Source organism: Alosa pseudoharengus, unplaced genomic scaffold (genome assembly GCF_046254945.1).
Source record: "Alosa pseudoharengus isolate Yale_2024_CS ecotype anadromous, Long Island Sound unplaced genomic scaffold, YU_APseudo_1.1 YU_APseudo_1.1_scf_13, whole genome shotgun sequence".
NCBI classification, from domain to species: Eukaryota; Metazoa; Chordata; class Actinopteri; order Clupeiformes; family Clupeidae; genus Alosa; species Alosa pseudoharengus.
The window spans coordinates 2826201-2843580 of record NW_027468598.1 but is presented as its reverse complement, the minus strand read 5'-3'; the positions used below and the strand labels follow the sequence as shown (position 1 = coordinate 2843580).

Here is a 17380-nt window from a genome sequence, read left to right as displayed (position 1 = left end):
CACTGGAAGGTGCAGCATCAACGAGACGAGAGCAATGATATGATGACAGGGAAAACAGTGACACGCTTGCCAGCATCATTCAACAAGCACATAAAAGGAAAGTAGGCTACAACTTAATTCACAAAGTAGATAGTTTGAAATCGAGCATACAAGTAAAAAAAAGTAGAAAACCTAAAACCTATAACATTCGTTTAGGCTATGCAGCATGTTGTCAATGCAGGACAGACTGTCGGCTGGAGTAAAAAAACAATTCTCTCGGTCTGTCCGAGTGACATTTAAGCCTATAGCCTATATCCAAAATATAGCCATTGCCGGTTAAATTGTGTAGGCTACCCTATGGTGAAGTTATAATCAGATGTCAAGCTGTACAAAGCAGATGCAGCAGTTGGGAATGGGTTAGAAATGACTGCATTTCAGCCACCTGATGCTCGTTCTGGTGCTCGTTCTGGTGTAGGCTATGACAAGATAGTATACAGAAATGTAAAGTGTATTAATTAATACTGTATATAAGTATTAAAACAATTATATTTCAAGAAGTTGCCTATAATATGAGTAGGAGAAAAACAAACAGGCATAAAGGGGAATTAAAGGGCCATCACCGGGGTTTTTTAGGTGGTGGTGGTGGGGGGGGGCGGGGGTAGGGTTCTCTGGGCTATCGTGATTAGTTTGTGTAGTGCTACAGTGCTTGTGTGTTCTCTGCTTTCCATCTTCATTTTGTTCGTTCTCTTTTAAAGATTGGATGGGGGGGCCCCATACATACCTTCGCCTTGGGCCCCCAATTTGCTAAATCCGCCACTGCATGTGTTTTGACAGTAATAAACACTTGGCTATGTGATACTGTGGTGAATGCAGAATCCAGTGTTGAGAGAAGAGCCCACCTGTCCTCGTGCTCGTTGGCTGCTTTTGCCTCATCTGTATCGGGGAAGCTCTCCTGTCCTGCCAGCACTGTGTTACTACTAGATGTGGTGCCTAAACCATGGTCAAACATCACAATACAGTAGCACTGAATCAATAAGGTAAAACAAGCATCTCACATACACCACCATTCATGTCCTACATACTACTGAATCCTTATTTCAACAATGCCTGACATATGCAGGCAGTGAAACCACCATGTTTATGTGGGAGTGCTCACCTGAGGTGGCAGTGGGGATGTTGCTGGTTGCAGCAAACTGGTAGAAGGGAGGGTTGTCACAGTGGATTACCACAGGATTGACAGGGTCTGTCTGCTGAAGCTCAAACAGCAGGTCCTCCATCGTCTGAGTGGTGTTCCGACACAGGTAGATCACCACCTTCTTAATCTGTTTTTCAAAAACAATGAAAATACATAAAAAATAAAGGACTAAATTGATCCTTCATTTGTGTTCATGTAACTATGGGTCAAAATATGTAAGTCCAGTGGGAGAATGGTGGCCGCAGATACAGAGGTGGCAGCTGGTTCGACGGAACACTGGCACCCGGTTACCAAGACCATTTATCAAAAGAAACATCATCAAACATCGCCTCCCACCCTAACCACTGATTTTTTACCGTTCTCACATCTTTCAGGACTCTTTCACTACCAGACCAGAAGGCTCAGGAAGACTCGACGCCAACACTTTATCATTACGCTCACTTACATGGTACTTTGTTAACAGTACTTTAACATGCATCTATACCACTTTCACAATGTTACTGTGCACAAATAACCAACTGTATGTTATTGAGTCATGTCCACATCTCCTCTACATCTATCTAGAATGATAGAACAGTGAGGTGTCATGAAGTATCAATGACTGCCTTTATGGGTTGCACCGAGCAGAAATTGGACTGATTAGATCAAACTAGTTTCTGGCTACATAGGAGACTCACATAATGTAAGAGTGCGGTGTTGCTGCTGACACCACATAGGCTGATGAGGAACTGCAGAGTGGTTTTCAGATTGTTGGTCCATTTGTCATGGCAGATAAGGGCACTCCATACATTCTCCATCTCTGGGCCGGGCATATCGTCCCCATACTGGCAGAGAGGGTGAGGACAGGTTAAAGGTGCATTCTAGGAGGGCATTTTTTTTTATTTCTACTGGCCCTTAACACATACACTGTAACAATAACAATTGTTATTTCATACTGTGCATTCTAAAACAGATAGTTCCAGTCTTTGATTAACTGATCCATGCTTTAAACTGTTGTAAAACACAAAATACTGTATACCTGCAACCACATTCAATTAGTGTTACTGCGCAAAACAAAAATCAGTTGCTGCATCTGTGTCCAACATTGTTGCTGATGAACTACATTCCTATGTATTTACTTTATGAAACCTTGTCGGGTTAATCTAGTAGCTAGAACTGTTAGAAAAGTAATAAGCCCCGCAAAGCCGTAGGTTACAGTGAATTTTGAACAGCGAGAACATTGTACCTTATTGTTCAGATAAACCTTCTCATGAAGCACAGTAATAAGGGCAATTCTCCAACTATGGTAGTTGTTTATGTGGAAATTTTCAGAAAAAAAAAAAAAATAATAATAAAAAAAAATAGATGTACCGCGAAGCGGTACACAATATGACCGCTGCTCAGTCTTGAACATTCTCCCCGCAAAAATAAATCACACTTGTCAATTTGTCTCCATCCCCTACTCTTGCAACTTTTGTGTATGTAAATGAGTGTGTGTATATGTGCGTTTGCTTTTGTGTATATGTGTGCTTCTGTGTGTGTGTGCGTATTTGTGTGTGTGGGTGTGTTTGAGTGCGTGTGGGTGTGTTTGTGCATGCGTGCTTGTACATGTTTGTGTGTGTGCATGAGTGTGCTTGTGTGCGTGCTTGTGTGTGTGTGTGAGTCTGTGTGCTGCGCCTGCCTGTGTGTGTGCATGTGCGTGCATGCATACGTATGCCTACATGTCTGTTTGCGAGTGTTCATGAGTATGTGTGTGTGTGTGTGCATGCATAGTGTACAGTCACAAAATGTACACATATATTAATTTATTGTATGGTCCCCCATGAATGGAATTCCACATGCATTCAGAGGGTGTCATATGATCCCACACTTCAAAACAGATTGCGACAGATCAAAATGAAAACAATGGTTCGTGTCATCCTTGTGGGACTACATGCCCAATACGTTTTGTGCACCCTGGTGTTTCAGTGGCCCAGGAATCGCTGACACAAAATTACTGAAGAAAAAATCCGGAAGAAAAAAATAAAATAAAAAATGCTACAAAGCTCATAGTGGTGTCTTGTAAGGATCCTGCTCATGTTGCAAAGCACTTGCAATTAAATTTTTGAGCCTGTTAAGAGGCACAAACACAGTCTACAATCTGCCCCCATAGTATAGCTTTCTAGCCGCCCGGCTGAGCTAGCTACAACTGCTAACACTAGTTAGTTCAACTGAGCTTAAAATGTTTGATTTATAGTGTGTTTTTTTGTGATAAGTAAGTAGGTAAGTAAGTAACTTTTATTTATATAGCACATTTTCTACGCACAGAGTGCAACCCAAAGCACTCCAAATGACAAAAGATGCCGGACGGAGTGGCATAGTCGCCAGTGTATCCAGGCAGCTAAATTGTTATTTAGTGTGGGTAATGCCATTTCCATCACAAACTGTCTTTTCCATGAGGAAACAGTTGAATAGGATGTGTAGTCTTAATTGACCCATATTGTATGCTTAAAGCCTGAGGCTGCAGGTGGCCTGAACACCTGCCATAGGATTCTAATTGCTTAATGGCCGTATTATGATGTCATAATCGGCAATGTTAAGTTAAGAAAAGTTTCAAAGTTGAAAAGACATAGCAGCTTGGTCCGTTTGAAGACCTACGTTACAAAGTTTGAACAAAGTCTCTAAGTTAAACTGTTCAAGAGAAATTGCGTACGGAAAAAGTGGTAAGCGGAATAATAATAAGAAGTTGTTGATGTTGTTGCCTTGGAAGAAGTGTAAAAAGAAGAGATTATTTTGTAGTTTTTCTTATTTCTTCCAGGGACAAGAAAAGTACCATAGTTGTTGAATCACCCATACAATCAAAATAGTACATAGCAAGAAATATGATTGATCTGAGATGTTGAAATTAAGCATAAGCATAAGATATGCACGTTTCCTGGTTCATTACCTTGGCTGTCATGAACATTAGGTTGTTGAGCACCAGATTGGTAGCCAGTAGTGAGCCCCAGCCAGAGCCCTGCAGGTGGTCGGTGAGTGTGGGGCTGGGCTGGCTGCTGACCTCCACCTCTGGTGAACTGGGACTAAAGAGGGGGGGACGCAGGCTGCTGTCCATCAACTCAATGTTGCGCAGCCAGGGAAGGAGGTAGGTGAGCATCATCTGTCGCCCACTAGATTGGGTGGTGGGAAACCTCTGACATATCTCTGTGGGAGAGAGGCTTTTACTCACCACAGAGGATCTCAATTAAATTATGTGAGGGACAGAAAACATCCCAGTGAGGCGATATTTGGCAAAGACAGGCGTCTATGAGCAGCGGTGTTGCTAGAAAATTTGGGCTCTATGAAAGAAAATCATTTTGGGCCCCCCTAAATGCTACATGAGACAGTATATATGAAGTATATATGTTATCTATATATGCAATACTAAACCATATAGGGGTAAAATATAAAACCTAACATGATCATTTTGCCAACAATCAACCATGGATTTATTTGCTTTATAACACATTTTGTTAATAACATGCACAAAGTTATAATTTTGACTACATTATTTAGCCTACTTGATGATAACATCTAACTCTTCTCTGGGGGCTGCCTGTCAGTAGCCTCGTTGACACCAGGCCCTTCACAATTGAGAGTGGGTTTGGAGAAGGTTCATTGACTTACGACTTTCAGCAGGGGCGTACCTAGCTGTGAACTTAAACATAAATTGGTGCCTTAAACTCTTACCAAATCGTTTCCGAAGTGTAGCAATCTTGTAAACAAGGGTTTTAAAAGCAGTTGTTTTACTCAGTTCCAAAGAAATACACGTCCATGCCGGATTAGTGATTAAGTGTGCTTGCTGAAAGCAGCACACTAATTGTTCCTCTTAAGTTTTCTTATTATTCCCGTCTCCCTAATTTTTGGCCAGCTCCTGCGCCTAGGCCCTTTGAGACAGAGACATCGTTACATCTTTAAAGCGTCCGGTTAGTACCGGTGTAAGTTGCTCACGGAGATGATGTCACAGCTCCATGTCATTGTTCTGTCATATTGAATTGAACAGAAAGCGAAACTAAATTATCACAGGTCACAAATTTAGTCTGAACTTATCGAAACTGGACATACATGATCCTTGGACCAAGCCTCACAAAAGTTACTAAAAGGATTTTTGATTTTCGGAAGCGTTTGCCTGTCACAGCCAAACGAAATTGGCGACAGAGCCACCAAACAGGAAGTAGTTCATATTTCAGGAACGCTGTCACGTATCAAAAAAAATTTGTACATGAACTCGGGGGACTCCAACGTGAGGATGCACAAGATCTGAAAAAAAAATCTATACTGAAAAAAAAAATCTATATATAAAAAGACTATACTGATATTGCAGTATTCCTTCCCTCTCTTCAATTGTTATTGTATTTGTTATATTGTTTATTGTATCTTGCCTGTGCCTGTTGAGGTGTTCCTCCTGCACATACACTTATCCTTACTAATATTATAATGTTACTGTTTTTTATATATATTTCTATTACAGTATTTTCTATATTTCCTACTGACCTTACTTACTGTTTTTATTCTTTATATGTTAAGTGAGTGTTGTACTTTGAGAGCAAAGATTAACCCGAGTCAAATTCCTAGTTTATTTACGCAAACCTGGCCAATAAAGCTGATTCTGATTGTGATGGCCTCTCTGCCAGACGGACCTGCATAGGCAAATCCCACATTTGCTTAATGTTCATATGGATATTCCCAGGCTAGCCTGTCAGTGCTGGGCCCTTAGAATCATCCTTCTACTAAGTGTGTTACTGAGATGGTGACAGTTGCGCAGGTTACCTGAAAATATCGGCAATGTAAGCTCCGGGTACATCCTTGCCAGCTGGCCAGACAGCTGGGGAAGAGAGATGCTGTAGAGGGGGGGTAAGGGCCGATGGGTTTCATACAGGATACTGCTGGGCTTCTGCTCGGCTGACTTCTTTGAGTAGGACAGAAGTTTTCCTTCCACGCTCTGTTGAACAGGACAAGTGATCTTCAGTGTCACTAATACCTTATTTTGGTGGATGATCAGATTTGCTATTTCTCACCTGCATTAGTTGCATTGAAATCTCATACATTTCTCTATTGGTGTCAGAGGCTTTGAAAAGGACCAAATTCAGTAATGTCACTAAGTCACAAGGGTAGTTCCTGCATTGAAATAAGAACAAAACCCAGAGATCAGGGCCTGAGTATAGGCTTTGCAGGTTGAGATCAAGTACAAAACTTGTAAGTGACATACATAGATCCATTAAAAATAAAGGTTACCGCCCCCTTGAGGGGGAAGGCATGTTAACAGCACACCATTGAGTCAATGGGGGAAATCGCTAGCAGTAACACATTACACATTCGTTTTAAATTCAGATGGGGTTCAGTTTCAAAACACAATGGTTTCAATGAATTACGTTTACCTAACTGTCCAATGTATGCCATCAACCTCATTCCCCCTCAATTTCAATTCAAACAATTTCCAACTTTTCTTGTGCCGTTTATTGATCTGCTAAAATATTTTATCTTGTTAAGGTGTTTTCTGCACTCACACAGGTGCACCTCCATTAGGTTACATTCAATCGGATCGAACACTTTCCCCCATGTTGGGGTTTTATCCACCAATCTGTGGGCAGTAACCACGATTATGACTAGATGCTGAACATATATATTCTTAATCTAATGAGGGTGAATAAAAAAAAAAATCTGAACTGAACATAAGAAGCAAGGAGTCTTTTATCAGTGACTTTCTTTATGGAATTTAACTGTCAATTTTATTTCAATAAAATAATAAAAAGAGTGTCTTTTTCTCTGCATGCATTAATTATTATAATGTATTTACTGGATATATCAGTTAAAATAACAAAACTCTTCCGAACATTATTTAATTTTCATCAAACCCTGATGACTTTGGGTGACTGAGTGGGTACAAATAAGATACCTGCTGCCACAGACATTTGTGATGGCTCTGAAGCAACCTGAGGCTAGCTGGTAGGAGCCTGTGTAGCAGCGATCCACAGCCCAGTTAAACAGGTTCATATTTTCTGGGTTGAGCTCCAGCAGCAAGATGATCACCTCACACCCTAGTTGGTGAACCTTCAGCATGTGTAATAATAGGAGGAATAAGATTATGAATATGAATAATAATTCACAGCATCTATTACAAATATATAAATATGTTTAACTCTACCAGCCCTTATAGACAATTTGGGTCTTTTCTAAAGATGCAAAAGTGAACTTTGATGAATCTCTGGCAGCATACCTGCAGATCCTGGCAAACTAAGATGTTATCCAGCCACTTATAGAGGTAGCCATCTGGAGACAGGACCACATTGTCAAAGACAGGACCACAGCACAGCACCGCTGACATGGCCTGAGAAGAAAAATGCACATATTTCATTCTTATACTGTTCTTATGCTCCTCACTTTTCTTTAAGACAGTAAATAGAGGACATACATTCTAATTCCATCTGTTGTTTCAAACCATATGTAAATTATAAATATATAAATACCATATAAAAAGGTGAATAGATTTGTAGCACCAGCCACAAAATCTGTAGCATCGTTATAAAACGACTTTAAAATCTCTAAAAACAGGGCAGTTCATCAATTGCAACTGGACTTATAAAAGGTCATGCACACTTGTAGGCTACATTGCTGTTGTAGGATTGTTTGGATAGCCTATCCCACAACTTCCTCGGCAAAACGTCGACATATGAATACATTGAGCCAATCATATGGTGTGTTGTAAAGACATTGTGCCAATCATGTGTTGTGAACTCGTCGCTGGAGCAAGGTTGGTGTCGTGTAGCCTTGCGCACGTGCATTTCTGCCAAATAGGATGCCCGATGAGTGCCCAAAAAGTGTTGCAATACGGCCGCCGAGTGGAGGGACTTGCCTAAAAGGTCTTTGCTATAACTACCAAGTTGGAATCAAAGCACATCGATTCTCCTCTCACGTACCCTACACACGCACTTCAAACAAACAAACAAGCGTCTCATTCTCACGCATGTATAGCCATAGGCAAAACTGTATAGCACCGGTGTTACGTTGGTAGCGTAAATCATCTATCGCACAGAATGATTTTTTGTAGCACGTGCAACAAATATGTTTAGCTACAACCCTGGATACATCTCTCAAAGTGCGCTCTAGAATCTTTGGCTTAAATCGGGATGCAGGCTAGATCATCACAGGTTCATTAATAAATCTACGTTGCGAATAGTCGACGCAAATTATTCACGTTGATGAATTTATGTAATCGATTACGTTGACTATGTCGACTAATCGTCCCAGCTCTACTTCATATTGTGCTTATTAGAAGCTGAGGCATTTTGTTTTCTTTCATGTTGATTTAAGATTGTTTGTGTAGGCTATACGGGTTGAAAATTTATGGACACAAAGTTTAATTTCCCTATTTTGACAATCGGCTAGCATAGGCCTACTAACAAACGCATTTCATTTGAAAAAGCAACATGATCAATCGCTAACAACTAAGTGCAACTACAGCTCTATTAACACATCCAAAAGGACACTGCGGTTTTGCCTGTTTAAGCTATTTGCTTGTTTTTGTTCTCTCGTCGGTCGTGACTTTTTCATGCTGCATATCTGGTTTGAAAGAAGACTGTCCATGCATGCTAGGCTTTCTTTTAGTTATTTTCTACAAGATTTGGCAGTAACTCCGCTGACACTAACAGTGTTCGTGACAGAGGTAGGATATGTCCTGTCGACCTAGCCTATCTTCTTGTCTCTATTGAAGTTGTGTTTCGTGTGTTGCATAGGGTAGAGGCTTTTTTACCGTTTTATCTGTGCATCGGGGCAGCCTAGGCCTGCGACAATGCGAACTATAGTGATTGCTGTTGTCGCGGTTTCAATTTCAATTTAATTTCACTTATAGAGTGCCAAAACATTACACATGTCTCATGGCTCTTAACAGAATGTTAGACAATCAGAGAAAAGAAAAGAAGGCCCATGGGTAACAGGGGCGAGGAAAAACTCCCTATATTTGGAGATACATATAGGAAGAAACCTCGAGCAGATCCACGACACAAGGGCCTGACCCATCTGCCTAGGGTCAGTTACAGAACAGTAAGGTCTGTATACATGATAAATGCATAAGTTAGTCAGATGTAGAGAATAGAACATGGTTTAAAGCCACCTGAGGTGTATGTTACAAGAGGTTACATATCCGGTATGATAATGCATGAATCCTATTTAGTGTCAGAAAGTTCAAATAGGAAATGGAATTGTCCAGTGGGATTAGGAGTTGTCATAGGGCAAGTGGTGGGTCGCTAGACTGTACAGGCCAGGAATCCGGGCAGAGTTGTCATAGGACAAGTCATAGGGATGGGACTTCAGGTGAGATGAGGGCCAAACACACGGATGGCTGATGACTGGTGATGGTATACCTCACAAGCAGTGTTGGGAGTAACGTGTTACAAAGTAACGTGTTACTGTAATTCCGTTACTTTATTGGGTAACAAAATAAGGTAACGCATTACAATTCAAATTTCAGTAATTTGTTAATACTGAATAACTGTAACGTCCATGCCTGCGTTACTCACAATATCTCTAATATATTGACTTATTGTTGGCATGCAGTGATTGCTTATTGATAATATAGATTAGCCTAGATTACTTCATTGTAGTATCTAATATGCGCAGGATAGAGCACGCATTGTCTCTATGCACCACTCTCCTTCAAACAGGTCAGGTTGGCTTCAGCCCGCACCTCCCCTACGCAAATCAAAACAGTGGCCTGTGCAAGAACTGTTCGCGCAGACTACAACTGGCGCGGTGTAGTCTACACAACTTTGTTCAAAATGTATGCATTCAAGTTAACTTTGCAAAGTTAGTGTAATAGCCTACTTATGGAACTACCTGACTTTTTTAAAAGGCTACAAGCAATAGAGGCTTAGACTATGGCTCACGTTTTGGTTCGTAAATTAATTTGCACTTGGCTGCTTGACGGGTTATTTATATTTTTCTGTACAATAGTGTGACGTCTAGCTATGACCGCACATGACTGGTAACCTGTCGGCACTCGTCCTCTATGCATCAGCTGTTAATTGCATACACACACACACACACACACACACACACACAACACATACACTCATACATGGGCCATTGCTATGTGGCTAGGACTTGTAAATATGTAAAAAATGACACAAGACGGAGCTATTAGCTATGGTGGCATGTGTATTGTTTGAGTTAGACGCGTAAGCTTGGGTAAAGTACATAGCCGTGGGAAGTGGGGGTGCTGCCGCACCCCCTCCAGGAAAGCACGCGTATTTATGTGTCATACCACTCATGATCATCAGGAAAAAAAAGAAGCTCTCCGTCCCCCTGTGTATTATTCTATTATGCACTAAAAAATGTTACATTAGACCTGGGAAATCTAAACAAAAACTAAACAAATTAACAAAACAAACCTGAGGGAGATATCCTATGACGCTAGCTTTATGGTACGACAATGCCATATTAAGTAGCTGAATATTACCGTGAGTTTCCCAAGGAGCTGAACACGGGCCGCCTCAATCTTCAGCTTAAAATGATGCATAGTGTTATCGGGGAGTCTCGGTGCACCACGGTGAAAGGTGGCATGGATATTGAGTAAGCTCCATCCACAAACAAGAGCTCTCTTCAGCGAGGTAGATGAACTTATTCATCTGTGTCTTTGCGTGCCTGTTTTAGTGGCCTCCTCAGAGCGTTCTTTCTCTTCTTTTTGAAAGTGTAGTTTAAAGGCTACACTGCGTTTATGATGTTAGCATTTGTTGTAGGCTATATTTGTGATATGTGGATCAATTTAATGTAGGCTAGCCTGTGAATATTGCGTTGTGTAGGCCTATGTTATGCATATGTCAATGAATGTGTTCTGTCTAATATGCTGTGCGATAGGGTCTTTAGCCTGTTTTGACACCCATGTCAGAAGCGTCAATAATTATTACGTTTTATTAATGTTGGTGTTCAACAGTTTTATATTTTATATGTAACACGCTCTGGAAATTCACAATTTCGTCGCCGTTTTTTAAAAAAAAAGAAACATAGTCCAGTATTTCTTTCGAAATTGAAATGAAGTTGTATGGACTGGACTATGTTTTTTTTTTTTTTTTAAACGGCGACGAAATTGTGAATTTCCAGAGCGTGTTACAACACACTCAGCAATAAGACTCCTACGGACTTGATGAAATTCATTCTGGACTCTCTATTCGACCACATAAAGACCTTGGGATACTTCGGTTTGGCTTTAGGGACCCTCTACTCACTACCACGTAAGTGTTATGTTGTTTGGAACTGTGGAAGAGGTATAAAAATAGCGTTTTGTAGCGGCGCAATTGAAATGCCCCGCTCACTTCCAGGCTACGAGTTGTGACTGAAAACGGTACAATCGAACTTTCTCAAAACACATCCGAATGACATGATTTTGATGTCAACTCAACGTATGCACCCCCAATCATCGGTAAATCGATCTAAAGCAGGGGTGTCAAACATACGGCCCGCGGGCCGGATGCGGCCCGCTAGATGGTTTAATCCGGCCCAGACTTGTAGAGAATAAATTTCTGACGATGTCAACAAAAAAAAAATCTCTAGCCCATTCCTGTGAGGAGTTATGAATTTTCAAAGAAATAACCGAAATGCTCAATTCAGCCGCTAGGCGCTAGCCTGGGTGCCATTCCGAACTTAGTCCCGCCCACAACGTTTGAGGTCTGGAAGTTCGGTCTGGCATTGATCAATAGTGGCGCGAGTATGCTCGCCCAAATACTGGCGGGCCAATCAAATTGTCAGGGCGGGCTTTATACGATGATGGACAGATGCTCAACAGTAACGTAATCCACCACGTCACCAAAGAGCGCTTGGGTTGAATTCGTTTACAACAACGATGGCTGCCGCTTGAGAATTGAGATGTGTAGATTCTGCTATCAGGTCTGTTCTAGAAGATATCGACAGCGAATTAATTTTAAAAGAGGAACAGAGTAACGGGATCAAGGCATTTGTTGATAAGAAAGATGTTTTTTGCCGAAGCAACTGAAATGGGCATCACGGCGATGCAACTCGGCGTGCACGACGAGGTGGATATAGCCAGCGGTCGTTGCCAGATCCTTTTTTGAAGCCCGGAATCCTGGCTGCTGAACAACAAGTGGAGGGACATGCTAGGCTCCGATGTTTTTCAAGCCAACGTAATGGGTATCGTCGTGGACGAAGTTCATCTAACTTACAAATGGTAAGAGAGTCTAACTGTCTGACTTAGTAAATAACTCCCAATGTCGTGATATGAATCCCATGTTGTAAACATAGTAGCCTAGGTATCGTTGTACGTTCGCTAACTCAGACTTGGTACAATCATAACGTTAGTGTGATTGTAGCGAACTAGCTGTTAAAACATTCTAATGTAGGTTACTGTTTTATTTCTATCAGTGGTCAGGCTGCAAAAGGGCAGAAGGGCATTTGGGTGTTGCTTTATGTACTCAAGCACCATACCCATATTGGTAGGCTAGTCACTGTACCCCTCATAAGTGATGTATTCTGTTTTAGATGTCAGTACAGTCATTAAAAAGTACTAAATGATACTACTCATAATTTCTTATTTTTACTGTTACTTATTGGTTGCTTTTTGTACTGCTATATATTCCAGGTACACCTGTGCTGACATTGACCGCTTCTGCTGATCGGGAATCCAGAGCCAGGGTTATGAAACAGCTTCAGATGGACAATCCAATAAATTTGGCCCTGAGCCCAAACAGAACAAACATCAGAGTGGGTCTGATTAAAGTACCTGGCCATACACTGGAGTGCCTACACTGGATTGTGAGGGATGTTAGTACAAAGCTTGACCCAGCAGTTAAGACGGTACTTTAATGGAGTCACTAGTTGTCTGCGGAAAGCTTTGTACTGCCATTTTGAGGAACACACCACATCTGTTGATCTAGGACATCTGTGCTGCACTCACTGCCATTCTGTTTGTTCTTGTGAACCTGAAGGTTGTGGGGAGCTAATCCCCAAATATGAACACTTTCAAGGGGAGGTTTCATCACACCACAAACACAGAATAGTCACACCTAAGGGCACACTTTTGATCAGGGAACTGTTACAAACTTACAGGAGTAGTTTACTTCAGGACCATAAAAAAATACCACTTTACACAGTCGACACAGCCTGCACTGGTTTTGGAGATGAACTCATTGATCAGTTTTAGAACAGTGCACACAGATATTTGACCTGGACTTCATTATCCATAATCTTCCTACATACAAGCTGGAACATACAAAAGAGATACTATGAATTATGCATGAGGTTTTTGATGACATCAAACAGAGTCAAACTAATTTGTTTTATGACTGTGTTGTTCAGGATGACCGTGTTCAGGTTGACATGGATTACACTGGTTACTTTGATGACGAGGATGAGGATGATAAGATACAATCATCCCCAAGTAACTTGGAATCAGGCTTGTCAATGTTGAAGATCTCAGGCTAGCTTCAAATTCAGGCTCAAATTTGTAGCTTCAGGGTCCTGTTGTGCAAATGCCTTTTTTTTACCTCTGTTACATTAATATTTTTGAATAAAATTAAAATGGTTTATACTTCTCTACTGGTTGGTGATGTTTCTGCATTTAAAGACAAACAATAAGACATGTCAATAAAGATTTTTAATATCTACACATAATAGGTAATGTTTGAAGATATACGCTGAACTTTGAACATACAACCAATAAGAAAACACAAAAATGTTTTCAAGAATGTGGATACTACTAAACTATTATATGAAAACAATTATTTACATTGTCATTTACGAAAACAATATTTACAAATTACCATCACCATTTACATTTCACATTTACTTAATTATTTAAATAGGCACATTTTGCCAGTCCATTATTTTCTCCTGGTAATTCAGCTTTGCCAATAAGTTTCTCTTGAAATTCGGGAATGCATGAGACTGCCTGCCTGGGTGATTTTTGTTGAGAAAGTTGTGTCTCCCTGAAAACGTTTACCAGTGTTAAAACGTCCTGTTCTCGGGCCACATGATGAATGCCAGCCGGCCTTGTCAGCTCCAGCTCTGTGTCCGTTTTGTCCATTAGCTCTTTGACGATGCCAATGGACCTACTGATTCTGGCTGCTGACATTTCTGACATGTTTGGTCCCAATCCTCTCATAAATGATTTGAGAAAATTGTTTAGGTGTTCCAGGTGGAGGTCAAGTGGATGGAAAATGGGTGACAACCTGAAATATAAGTGAACACATCAGTGTGAAGAATTACAGTATAGCCTAATAAGTATAACGTGCATTGACAATACATTGGAAAATACAGACTGTTAAATATGGTGACACCAGATGCAATTGCTGAGCAGGTCAGAGAAACACTGCCCACCCCCCACAGAGGTGCAGAGCACAGAAGTGGGGGTTGGATAACATGCTAGTCCATTACAAAATTAAGTTTCTACATATTGACAAAGTGACAGAGGCCAACTTACACATCAGGTACAAGTTTATCCTGGTAACATTTGCTCACACTACACTGAAATTCGGGCTGGCTTCCAGAATACTAGGCATGTCAAAATATGACTAGATGATTTAATAATAGATAGATTTCACGGAAATGAGGAGTGTGGGAATGCACAGTGTTTATCACATTGGACAATAATCACGACTCATGTGAAACGTGGCAATCGAGGTTATTCTCATAGTCATATCATAAGAAGTAGAAATGTATTAACAAGCTTACCTCTGTAATGCTTCTTCGCGTTTTTGTACCGGTTGGAGTTGACGGATTGGGGCAGAACTTCTTCAGAGTCCGGGGCGTCTCTGATGCCTCAGATGAACACGGTTCTTCAGGCTGGTCTCCTTCGTCTTCTGTCCATTTTTTAAACACGGGCATGTCGCGTTCCAACCGTGTTATAAAGTTCTGACAGGACCGACAAATGCGATGCGATTTGTTTGCAGTGTTGTGGAGTTGTAATCCTAAACGGATAACTTGATCGTATATGCATTCACCTTTACTGTTTCTCTCAAAAATGAGGTTCGTGTGTTGAAGAACTCCGTGTATCCTTACATTATTTTTACACCTGCGAAAATCGCTCACATTTTCTTCTTCTAGCGTGCAGTTGAGTTCTGTTGACATCAACTATGCGTCGCTTAACATACGTCACACACTCCGTTGCTCTGATTGGTTGTAGGTCTATCCAATTGAGTGCAGAGGCATTTTTTTTCCTGGTTCGTTTGAAACACGCCCCATAATCACAGCTCTATGGAGCAGTATCAGACTCAAATTCTGACTAGAATTGAGTATGACTACGTCAGGCTAGCTAGGCGCAGCCAAAAAACAAAAAAAAAGTTCGGAGTTGACTGGTCCTGTGCTGTCAGTTTGGCTACATTGTCGGGAGAAAAGCAGGCGTTGCGACAAAATTTAGAGACAAAGTGCAGCCTGCAAACGGAGGACAAGATGTTTGGGCATTTTATTGTATTTTGCAACACAGGAAGTGTTGTGTTGTAAAACACTAAACTTGGATCATGTTAAAGTGTGGTTGTGCAAACTGTAAATTTAATCAGGTCGCGAGGTCTGACTCACCGTCAGTTTGACTGTTTTCTTAGTGATAATGGCATTCTGTCTGGCTTACCATACCACGCTGTAGTACGGTGGTTAAGCCGAGGTGCCGTACTCAAGCGTTTCTTTGAACTACGAGAGGAAATTGGACAGTTCTTGGAGAAAAAAGGCAGACCAGTAGCAATTTAAATGCCCGGAATGGGTGCAGGATCTGGCCTTTATGGTGGATAGCCTGCCACCTAGCCTACAAAATTATTTGATCTGATGTAACCTAATCGTATCAGTTGATCGTATTGCTCATGCACTGCTAACTTATGTTTGTTAAATTCATTTTATTTTTCATACATTTGCACATTTACATTTTTAAGGCAGGATGTTAACTTTCTTCATAGCTCCCACTTGAGTTTAGTGTGGTGAGTTGGTTCAGGTGGTCAGATGTAAAAATTTAGGCCTATCCACTCAACTATAAAAATAAACCAGTTGTTTATGAGAGTGAAATGCATTTTATTTCAATTTCATTGGCCTCTCTGAATAAATGTGTAATAATCTAATATATCCCTTGTGATTATGTAGGCTACAAATGTAGGCTGAAGGGTAAAGCATAGCCTACTGAAAAAAACTAAGCTGGAAATTTGGAGTTGTCAAAGGATGTTTTGCAATTATTTCACTGGTCCGGCCCACTTGAGATCAGATGGGCTGTATGTGGCCCCTGAACCAAAATGAGTTTGACACCCCTGGTGTAGGCAATAAATCTGTCTCATATGACATAGACCGGGGGTGTCAAACATAAGGCCCGGGGGCCAGATCAGGCCCACCAGCAGGTTTCATACGGCCCCCCAGATGTTTTAGGTTGGAAGGAAAAATGAGAAAAAAAGATCCAGTTGTCTGACAATGTGTAATAATGAGCAATATCTCTATGATATGATAAATTGATACTACAAACCATCCTCAGGAAGGAAGAAGCTGAAAAACTAATATGGAATAGGGCATTTCAAGAGAGAAAGAGCAGTGTGACAGCAGTACATTATTTGTACTTGTTTGCTCATAAGTGATATCATCAAATAACACTCTGATACCCATGCAGAAAAAGATAATGACCATGACGGCCCACCACGAGGTCTCATTCCAACAAATCCGGCCCACTACCCGATATGAGTTTGACACCCCTGATCTAAAGTGAATTTTACTCCGGATAATTCCTTTAAGTAGTATACTATAGACTATACTACTTAAACGGCACCGAAAATCAAAAAATCCAGTGGAAACTAGATGGCAGAAGTGTGTAGGCCAATCTGCCCAGCAGCTTTTTCTACTTTGTCACCTACAGAGTTTGACAGGTACGATCTTTCAAAACGCCATGTTATTTCCCATAGACAATCCACGCCCGGAAGTTGGATGGAAACGGAAGTTAGGAGGCGGGATATATTCTGGAGAGGTCTATGGCGTTGTCCTCTCATTCCGGCTTCTGAAGGTCTGGTGTCAAAGGAGGGCCGACTGGATGCTATTGACTGTTTATTGGTTCCGGGCGGTATTGGACCTTTCCATTAGGTTAATTTGTTGTGGGGGATTTCGAGACGGTCCTGATCAAGCCGCAACGATGTTCAGTCTTTGCACATGTAACCGAGTCTATTATTTAACAATGTATTTTGCTAAATCTGCTAGTGACGTAATATATTTATGCTCGTGGCTCATGGTCTGTCTTGTCTATTGTGTGTT

At 41.0% G+C, this 17380-nt stretch overlaps 1 protein-coding gene and 2 long non-coding RNA genes across 3 annotated transcripts in view; 1 reads left to right on the top strand and 2 right to left on the bottom strand.

The window, feature by feature from the left end:
- Positions 1-17380, bottom strand: part of LOC143121459 (protein furry homolog) — a 522367-nt gene that overhangs the window by 134245 nt on the left and 370742 nt on the right. Inside the window, exons 27-34 of the mRNA XM_076281827.1 lie at positions 7386-7496; positions 7065-7219; positions 6187-6286; positions 5939-6110; positions 4080-4333; positions 1852-1998; positions 1136-1301; positions 879-969 (exon numbers count right to left, since the gene is read on the bottom strand). Of these exons, the coding sequence (XP_076137942.1) occupies positions 879-969; positions 1136-1301; positions 1852-1998; positions 4080-4333; positions 5939-6110; positions 6187-6286; positions 7065-7219; positions 7386-7496 (1196 nt within the window). The remainder of the gene's footprint in view (positions 1-878; positions 970-1135; positions 1302-1851; positions 1999-4079; positions 4334-5938; positions 6111-6186; positions 6287-7064; positions 7220-7385; positions 7497-17380) is intronic.
- LOC143121029 (uncharacterized) lies at positions 11806-13706 on the top strand. The gene is made up of 2 exons (XR_012986367.1): positions 11806-12344; positions 12756-13706. It is a non-coding gene; the product is annotated as an uncharacterized LOC143121029 (long non-coding RNA).
- On the bottom strand, positions 13752-15416 carry LOC143121030 (uncharacterized). Its single transcript, XR_012986368.1, has 2 exons — positions 14846-15416; positions 13752-14343 (listed from the first exon to the last, which is right to left on the bottom strand). It is a non-coding gene; the product is annotated as an uncharacterized LOC143121030 (long non-coding RNA).